General features: G+C 55.5%; 2 protein-coding genes across 2 annotated transcripts; both read right to left on the bottom strand.

Annotated features, from left to right (window-relative positions):
• Nucleotides 1-650: 650 nt before the first annotated feature.
• On the bottom strand, nt 651-1,847 carry LENG9 (leukocyte receptor cluster member 9). Its single transcript, XM_072781786.1, is given in 4 exon segments — nt 651-1,082; nt 1,085-1,119; nt 1,121-1,590; nt 1,827-1,847. Coding segments are annotated over 4 exon segments (777 nt in total). The 3' UTR covers nt 651-831.
• Nucleotides 1,848-2,257: 410 nt separating this feature from the next.
• On the bottom strand, nt 2,258-6,672 carry CDC42EP5 (CDC42 effector protein 5). Its single transcript, XM_072844015.1, has 3 exons — nt 6,413-6,672; nt 6,084-6,221; nt 2,258-2,792 (listed from the first exon to the last, which is right to left on the bottom strand). Exon 3 carries the CDS (start codon nt 2,790-2,792, stop codon nt 2,331-2,333), a length of 462 nt encoding a protein of 153 aa, XP_072700116.1. The 5' UTR covers nt 6,084-6,221; nt 6,413-6,672; the 3' UTR covers nt 2,258-2,330.
• Between the last annotated feature and the right edge of the window lie 3,009 nt (nt 6,673-9,681).

Here is a 9,681-nt window from a genome sequence, read left to right as displayed (position 1 = left end):
GAGTACTTTGTCCCTTCCTGCTTGGACAGGTTGAGAGCGGCCACCAGCGGATCTGAGGGGATCATCACCCCAGAGCTATCTCAGCCAGGGTGCCCTCTGCCGGCCCATGTGGGCACAGCCACACTTCTGCTAGGGGCTGGCTTCCAGCTCCTGCCTTGGCCTGCAACCAGCCTCAGGGAGGCAGACCTGAGAATCTTGGGGCACCTTGGCCAGGGTAGGAGCTGTTATTACTCTGAGCCCCTCCTCTTCCAGCCTCTGTCTCAGCACTTGGGCCATATTTTCTGGGGAGGGGAAGGGGGAGGGTGGGGCACAGCACATGCTGCCCCAGAGAAGCAGGCATCTAAAGCTCAACTGTGGGGTGCCAGGAACCCGGGCCAAGAGCACAAGTCTTAATGCAGTGCCTGTGGCAGCTACCTCCCCAGGGCCCATCAGCCTCAGAAGGGCTAGTCAGGTGCAGGGCCCTCGTGGGTACCAGGAAGGCAGCACTCGCGGGTGTGGTTCCAGACTTTTTCCTGGGCCTTGGCCACCCCTGCCTGCAGGATCGGTCACCATGAGGCCACAAAATGCGTGGGGGCGGGGCTGGCGAGGTGGTGTGCCCCTGGCTCCTGTGGCTTTTCTGCCTTCCGAGGGCTAGGCTCCAGGACCCCATTCTGCTTGTGTCTCAGGGAAGCCCTTCAGGGGACCGTGCCAGGGCTGCTACCAACAGTCTTCCTACCCCCGCGGCTCCGCCAGGGGCGGCCGGCTGCAACACCCTTCCCAGCTCTGTCCAGGGGGACGCCTGGCCTTCGGCCCTATCCCGCTCCCTGGCTTCCGGCCCAGCCCAGTCCGGTGCTAGGAGTTCGGTTCTGGTGCCAGCGGGAGGGGCAGCCACGCCTTCGAACGCGCCCCCGCCGCTATGCGCGTCCTCGCTGTGCTGAGCACCCTCCCCGTCCTGAGCGATCTCGCCGCCGTCCCGAGCGTCCTAACCATCGTGCGCGCCCCCGCCGCCCTGAGCGCGCTCGCCGCCAGGCCCGAGCCGAAGTCCAGATCAGTGCGTGAGGCGGGGTCCCACACGGTGCGGCCGCGAAGGCGGAAGTAGCGCCCCCGAGCGCCGCCAACGGCTCGTCCCAGCAAAAGGCCCCAAGGGCTCCGCGCGCACGCCAGGAAGCGGTCGGCGTAGCCTACCGAGAAGTCGGCCGGGTCGAGGCGCGGGCCCCAGCGGCTGTGCCGGAGGACGGCCCCGGCCGTGCACAGCGGCGGCTTCTTGCCCCCGGCACTGGCCTCGGCTCCACGGCAAGGCCCCGCCGGCCCCGGAGCCCCCGGGTGGGGCTGGCGGCAGCGGACGCCGAAGCGGCAGGCTGGTGGAGGCGCGGGCTCAGCCGGGGGCGGGGCGCCGCCTCGGGAGCCGGTGACCGCGGGCCGTGACGTCACCGGCCGCACCCCTTCCCGCCGCCCTCGCGCTCTCCGCAGCCCGGGTACTCGAAGCCCGCCGCCGCCTGCGCTGCCCAGCGATGCTCGTGTGTGGCCCGCCCGGGTCCAAAGGGCTGACAGACTGGGCACCGCCCGCGGGGGGCCGCTTCCCTCTGCCCTCGAGGAGCCGGGCCTCTGCCCCTAAGATTTACAGGTGCGACCCCGCCCCCTCCAGGCCGTAGGAACGCCTGGCTGCGCCCTCGGCCGCTCTCCGCCCGTGCGGCCCCGGCCCTCACCTAGGATTTGTGTGGAGGCGGCGGCCTCTACGGGGGCCTCAGTGGGCTTCGTTCCGCCCCTCGCCTGGAGTGCTGTACGTGCTGCCCCGCCCTTCCGCCTCCACAACGGTACCCCAGCAGGCTAGACTAGGTAGCCCAGGCTTGGGACGCCGCTGTCGCCATGGGGCCGACACATGTATGGGGGGTGTTTCTCCTCCAGGGACCCTACCTCTTCCCGGCCACTTCCCTGAGCGTTTGCTCGCAGGGTAAAGAGCAGCTCGTCCCGAGGGGTTCACTGGAGATGCAGGCCGGGAGTCGAGGCTCCCGGAGCCACTGCCCTTGGCCTCCGGGAGCCAGTCAGGCCAAGCCCTCTGCCAAAACTGCTGAATTAAAGGGGCACCGTCTAACCACGCCCCCCTCTGATAAAGGGGTCACATCCCACCCCTCCAGGCCCGGCATCCGACCTAGAGCCTGGTCCAGTCTGCCGGGAGCCGAGCTGCAGGTGTCGTGCTTGGCCCTTAAAGGAGCCAGGACCCCATCACCGACTCCCCGCCCCCAATCTTCCCTTCCCATGCAAAGCGAAGAGACAGAACCCGGGGCACAGACGTGGCGTTTATGTATACAGAAGCAGGATGCCGGAAGGTAAAAGCATGGGAACTGGGGTGCCTACAGGCCGATGACATCGTCCAGCTCCAGATCCGCGCTGGGGCGGCAGTGCGCCCTGGGATGCTGCGCCTCGGAGCTGAGGTCCAAGTCGGGCTTGGTGGCGGCGGCCCCCGGGCGCTCCGCGTCCATGACGCCGAGCACCGCGTCCAGCATGGACGGGCCCAGATCCAGGTGGAAGGACAGCAGCGGGTCGGCGGGCGCGGGCGCGCGGAGGGCGGGCGGCGGGGGCTGCGGCACCGCAGGCGGCGGCGCGGAGCGCGGGGCTCCCGCGGGTGGCGCCCGGGGCTCGGGGGGCGGCCCCCCGCCGTGCCGGCTCAGGAACGAAGTGTCCCCGAAGGCGTCGCCGCCGCGCCCCACGTGTAGCGTGTGCCGGAAGTCGCCGAGTGGCGCGGAGATGGACAGGGTGCCGCGCTCCGGCCGCTTCTTGGGCTGCGCGGGGCCCAGCTGCTTCAGCACGGGCATCTGCGGGAGGGGGCGGGGGAGCGGGTCAGCGCGGCCTCCGCCCGAGGGGGAACCCACGCCGCGCACCCACCCTGGGCCTAGGCAGCGGTTCCAAGGATGCGCTCGCAAACACGCGGGACGATGGTGGCGGGGTTACGTCCATTTTACAGGTGTGCAAACTGCGTCTCCAGAGGCCCTAGGTCCCAGATTGCAATTCAGGCCTGCGCATGACCAACGCGCCGCGCTTATCCCAGTAAGAACTAAGATTGCGGTCTTCCTACAGGCCAGGCAACAGGCTTCACCAGCTCTCCCCGAGTGTTTCCTAAGCTTGACAGAGAAACTCCAGCATCTCCGGGGCAGAGATTTTCAGGACCCTTCCCTGGAGACAGGGGGCACTTTGTCCACCAAGTGCGGCAGGCACAGTGCCTAGGGCCCACCACTCACACACTTCTAGAGGCCCAGGAAAATGTTAAAGTGTTTTGATTTATTTCAAAATGTGTGGATTATATCTGTCTTCACACCAACAGTTATAAAATATAAATAAATAAAATCTATACCCATGAAAGCTTTGCCTAGGGCACACACAAGTGATAATGCAAGTCTGCCTAAAAGCTCCAATCCAGGAATCAGGATGCTCACACAGCCTTTTATAATTTGAGTATTTGGTCCAGAAAGAGACAATATACTGTCTTACATTTTGCAAATTTCTCTAAGAATAACAACAATGGCATAAATTGAAACTGGCAGGTTGCACACTATAAACTAGGTGCACTATTTCCTCATGGCTGCCCTGGATTCTACATAAAAGAAGTGTCTGCCAACCTTTGCCTGTATCCTGGAACCTGGCTGTTTTTATGGAATTTCTGGGAGGGACTCTGATAACTTTGTACTTTTGTTTTAATAGTGCCTGTTATCATCATCATCATCATCATAATAAATAATCTTCTTTCTCTTTGAAGTAAAGCCCCACCCTTCGCCAGCTGTATGATTGGGATAAATTACGTGATTTCCTTATGTCTGTTTCCTCTCTGTAAAATGGGTAAAATAACAGTACCTTCCTTGCAGGGCACATAGTAAATCTCAATTAAAGAAAACTATATTTGTAATAGTGCCAGCTAATTGGTAGTGCTAGTGCTGGGTGTGTGTGTGGGGCGGGGGGAGTGTGTCCTTACATAACTGTAGAACAAAATAAAGAATTGATAAAATCCTATGAAGAAGTCAAAGCAACCAACATTATTCTTTCAGTAACTAGCACCCTGGGAAATATCACTGATAATGCAGAGAAAAATTAAAGCTAAGAGGATTTAAAATAATTATAGTCCAGTGTGTTCTGAGGAATTGACCTTTGCCGTACCCCAACACACACACACACACACACACACACACTCACACACTTTACATTTATTTCTCTGGGAAAACCAGTCTTGATTTACAAGATTCTGTAGTGTTTCTCAAACTTCTCTGACCTCAGCTTAGATGAACAAATATATTTTAATTGCAACATGACATGCAATCACCTCTCCTCCCCACCTCTGCATAAAGGAAACCAAAATTTTATGAAACAACATGCTAGGCACTGTGATGTTTTCAATTCTAATCTATTTTATTTTATTTTTTAAATGCTTACCTCTGCTCATTAATGAATCTCAATTCACAGTTGAAAATAAAAAACCCTCTCCCCATGGTCACAGTGAGTGTCATTACTGTGCAGTGAGTTGCCGGTGAAAAGACCACAACTCAGCCAAATGCCTAGGTTTCCATCTGGCTGTGTGTGTGTGTGTGTGTGTGTGTGTGTGTGTGTGTGGCTTTGGGCAAATACTTAACCTTTCTAAGGTTTCTTTCCCCCTCTCAAAAATGTAACATAGGAACACAGGATCTTCCTGTAACACTTCATAGTCTCTTTTCGAGATTGGTGAGATGTTGCCAGTAAGTCTTGGCAGAGTGCCCAGCAGAGAGCAAAAGTTCAATAAAATGCTCAGTGGCCACCTGAGATCACTCCCCCTTGTCCCCGAGGACACACTTAGAGAGGGTTTATGACTGGCCCAAGGTCACAGAGCCCAGACTTAACCACTTCTCCTGCCTGCTGCCTCGTGAACTGAGTCCTCTGGGGACAGCTCTCAGTCCCTGGCTTTCCTCCCTGCCCATGCCCTAGCCTGTAACCTCAGCCCATCCTCGCATTGCCCTACAAGGCATCACTACCACCATTTTCCAGTGCCTGGCCAAACACACCTGCCATTTCTTTTCTGTGGGACCCTGACCTAACTTCCTCAACCTTAGACCTCAGTTTACTCTACTGAAAAGTAGAAGTCAGAATGCCTGATTGCTAGGGGTATTTGTAAAGGACATTCATGATGCTGATGTTATACTTCCTAAGGACTTATTCTGGGGTGGGGTGGGGTGGGTGGGTAGAGGACTTAAATGCTTTCACTCAAATACACAAACTCATTCAATCCTCGGAACAATGCAATGAGTTTTATAGAGGTGGTGGCTGAGGAATAGAGAGGGAGAGTAAGTTGCCTTGGGTCACACAGCAATGAATGTTGTGTCTGGATTCAGAAACCAGGCAGAGTCTAAACCTGATGAGACTCTACAGATGATAGCCTATTGCTCATAGCCCCCCTTGGATAGGGTGGGTGGGTGTGCATCCGAATGTAAAAAACACTTGGATATGCCATAAAGGCCAAGGATTTCCTACATCCTTGACGGTGTTTGTTTGCCTTTTCTTTTCTCCATTCCAGGCAGAGTAATGACTTCGAAATCGCTTCTGAGTGGCCTCTTGCTGGCTCTGAGGGCCTCGGGCAAGTCACTCCCCTTCTCAGAACCTCGAATCCCAGGGTCCTCTTAAATAGAAGGCCCCAACCTCCCGCAAGCAGAGTTGTGTGCTAGAGGCAATGAGGTCATTCTAGGAAAAACCTCCGTCAGCCGGCCAAGGCTCCTACAGAGGGGCTGTTGTTTGTGACAAATGTGCAAAAGACAGTGCAGGAGTGAGGGTGGGACCCCGGAGGGCCCCTCCCGCTGCCATCCGCCCCTGCAGGCCCGCCGCTCCAGCTGCAGGAGGGAGGGCACAGCTGGTTCACCTCTGTCCTCTCCGGGCCCCAGCCCCGCCAAAACGGAAATAGGCGCCCGCTCCACACCCGGCCGGACCGGTTCCCGAGGCGTCCGGGAGGGGGAGACCCCCGCCCCACGGCTCGCCGCGCTTCCTCCCGCCACGTGGCGGCCGCCCCGAGCTGGAGCGCCCGCGGTCCCTGGGCCCGTCTGTCCCGCGTCCTCCCGAAGCTGACCCGGGAGCCCGGCTCCCCGCTGCCCCCTTACCTCTCGGTCCTCCCCGAGTGGGGCAGGCGCGCTCTCAGGCTCCGGCGGGGGGACCCCCGTCTCCTCGCTTCGGAGCCCGCCCCGGCCACCGAGTCCCAGGTCCGCACCCTCTGCCTTCTTTCTCCAGGCGGTTCTCACCTGGCAAAGGAAGTGTCATGCGGAACCTGTCAGGGGCCCGGGACCCAGGCGTCCGGGCCCGCGGGGCCACCTCCACAGGACGCCTCCTCGCGCAGGTCCCAGGGGTCCTGCCTCCGACCTTTCTCAGTCCTCGGACCGGGGAGTCCGAGCCCGCACCCCTTGCTGGCCCTGGCCCCGGGTCCCTTCTTTACCTGCACCGGGGACCGTAGCGTCAGCCCCTCTCGGGGGCCATGGCTGGAGCCGTCCAGGCCAGCCCAGGCCGTCTGGGCACAGGCCCCTCCCAACCTCCCTTAGTATCCGAAAGTTTGCCTCTAGGGTTTAAAGGACTAGAAAGCGGCGGTGGAAAAGCTGAGGCCTGCGGGCTGAGTGTGGGGCGGGCCGAGGCCGGGACTGGGTGTGCTCAGAGGACGCGCAGAGCGGGTGGGGGACGGCCAGGGCGCGCCCCCCAGCCCGGCCCCTCCCCCTGCCCAGCTTGGAATTTCCTGAAGCTGGCGAAGTCTGGCTGTTTGGAAGAGTAATTTCTAACAGATTGCAGCAGTTGGAGGAGAGAGCGAAAGAGAGAGCGAGAGCTAGAGAGAGAGAGAGAGAAGGGAGGACAGGAGAGAGGAAGGGGCAGACACAGAGGGAATGTAAGAGAGAGAACGAAACAGACGGGGTCCCTGGGCCCCGGGAGGATGGAGGTAGTCCCCGAGGGGCAGCCATGACTCTGCTTTGGAGAGTTTCCGGGATGAACGTCCGTGTCCCCTCTTCCCCACCCCGAAGCTGCTCCTAGAAAGACCATCGCATGACTCTGAGCGCTTGGGCCTTTTGCTGACAAGAAGAGTCTCAGATCTGTGTTGGGAAAAACCGGTCCCTGGTGGCTGTGAGGGAGGAGGGCCTTGGGAGGGGAACAGAGCCCCCAGGGAGGTGCTCAGTTGGGAGGAGAGGTGTGGAGACAGAGGCCCAGGGCCCAGGGCAGACCTGGCTCAGTGCTGAGGCTCTGCTGAGGCTGTGGGGCTGCAGTTTCACTGGTTACAAGGAAGTGCAGCTTGAAGGGAATCTCCCAGAAGTGGCAGGCCATGGGGCTGAGGACAGGAAGAAGAATGCTCAGAGCCGCGGGGAGGCCAGGTGGAGCCCAAGGCAGTAAGGCCTTCACATTGGAGTTCTTTTTACCTGGAGACATCAGCTCACAAGCCACTACACACCGCAGTACTGCACCAGGCAGGCTATAGGGCAGGATATCAAGCAGGGTCAGATCCAGGTGCTAGAAAGTTCTTTCTGGGATTCACAAGCAGGGGGATGGACCAAGCAGAGCAAGGCTGCGGTTCAAATCCAGAGCAAAATTTAGGGTGTGGGTATTGGGGCAGGGGTGGGGTGGTTTACACAAAACTCAGTCACCAAGATAAATAATATATTTAAATACAGATTTTTATTACGAATTTTTATGGATGTTAAAGTCACATGACATAAAATGAACTATTTAAAAGCAGTGCTCTGTACATTCCCAGTGTTGTGCAACCACCACCTCTATCTAGTTCCAAAATGGTTTCATCCCCATAACTCCCTCCCCTACCAAAGGAACCCGTTACCCATAAATACTTCCTATTTCCCCTCCCCCAGCTCCTGTGGGCCACCAATCTGCTTTCCATCTCTGTGGATTTGCTTGTTACAGAGGCTTCACGTATACAGAATCCTAACCTTCTGTGTTTGGCTTCTCTCAGTGAGCATGATGTCCTCAGGGTTCATCCACATAGTAGCACGTGTCAGTGTTTAGGTTTTTTTTGTGGCCAAATAATATTCCATGGCATGGATAGACCACATTTTGTTTAAGATAAATATTTATTTTTAAGGATTTTACTTATTCATAAGAGACACACATAGAGAGGCAGAGGGAGAAGCAGGCTCCCTGTGGGGAGCCTGATGCAGGGGGATTCAATCCCAGGTCCCAGATCATGACCTGACCCAAAGGCAAGATGCTCAACCACCAAGCCACTAAGGTGCCCCAGGAAGTATTTTAATACAATATTTTAAAGATGGATGTAGGAAAAAAAAATCCATAATGAACAAAGAAATCAAAAACTTCAAATAAAGACAGGATCAGGGTCGTGATAAGCTTTAACTGGATCCTGAGACAAAAGGGAAAAAATCAATTATATTGATGCCATCTTCATTTAAAATTTTGATATTTTGTTCACCATGGATGTGTTATTGATTGTTTTTGTTACATCTATTCATCTGTTGTATCACGCTGTTGCCAATCTTGGTTACTGAATCTTTCATGTTTCCTTTTATTTTATTTTATTTTTTTGCCTCACCTTCCTCCTGACCCTGGTTGGGAGGCTGTGAGGCTGGGTGCAGGGACCCTGTGGAGGGGCCTTGTTTGGAACAGGGGCCACAAGGATGGAAAGGAAGGTACAACCAGAAGGAATTTGGGCAAGCGAGATGGGATTTGCAGGAGAGAGAAGAACTAAGGATGACAATATTGATTTTCCATTGCTGGTGTGAGGGATCTCCACAACCTGTATGGTTGACAACCATCCACCTTTTTATTCCATTTTTTATTTCTGTAGGTCAGAGTGTGAGTGGGATTTAGGTCTCTCAGGGCTGAAATCAAGATGTCAGCAGAGCTGTGCCCCTTCCTTGGAACAACCTTCTTCTAAGCTCATTCGAGGTCTTGGCTGAATTCAGTGCCTTGTAGCCATAGGACCAAAGCCTTTGGCTCTTGCTAGCTGCTGGCTGGGGGCAGGTGTGTAGAAGCTATCTGAATCCTTCTTGTGCTTTCCATGCAGCTCCCCTCTCATGGTGGTGTGTTGAATCCTTCTGAGGCTTCAAATCTCTCTGATTTCCCATTCTGTTCCATCTCTCCTTTGCTTCTAGCCAGAGAAAGTTCTCTGCTTTTAAGGCCTCATGTGATTATATTGGGCCCACCTGGGTAACACAGGTGTATCAATCCGGATTCTCCAGGTAACCAGAACATGTCCCACTGTATATACATACACACATATTAAGATATATGTATTATTAAGATATATAATTTAGATATTTATATAGTTAAGGTCTATAAAATATTATTTTTTATTGATTACCAGGTAATCATATAGATATATGATTTATCACAAGGAATTGGATTTTGTGCTTGTAGGGGCTGGCAAGCCACAAATCCATAGGGCAGAGTGGAAATTGTCAGGCAGGAGCAGATGCTGCAGTCTTTTTATTATTAAATATTTTATTTATTTTTTTTAACACACACAGAGAGCGAGCATAAGCAGATGGAGGGGCAGAGGGAGAGAAGAGAAGCAGGCTTCTTGCTGAGTGTGGAGCCCAATGACAATAGGGGCCTCTATCCCAGGGCCCTGGGATCATGACCTGAACGAAAGGCAGGTGCCCAACCAACTGAGCCACCCAGGTGCCCCAGATGCTGCAGTCTTTTTTTAAATTTTTTTATTGGAGTTCAATTTGCCAACATATAGCATAACACCCA

This window comes from Canis lupus, chromosome 1 (assembly GCF_048164855.1).
Source record: "Canis lupus baileyi chromosome 1, mCanLup2.hap1, whole genome shotgun sequence".
Classification (NCBI taxonomy): Eukaryota; Metazoa; Chordata; class Mammalia; order Carnivora; family Canidae; genus Canis; species Canis lupus.
This window is presented reverse-complemented; position numbering and strand designations above follow the sequence as displayed.

Bases quoted from the DNA above. Each gene is read 5' to 3' on its own strand.
- CDC42EP5 (XM_072844015.1), bottom strand. From the start codon at position 2,792: ATGCCCGTGCTGAAGCAGCTGGGCCCCGCGCAGCCCAAGAAGCGGCCG.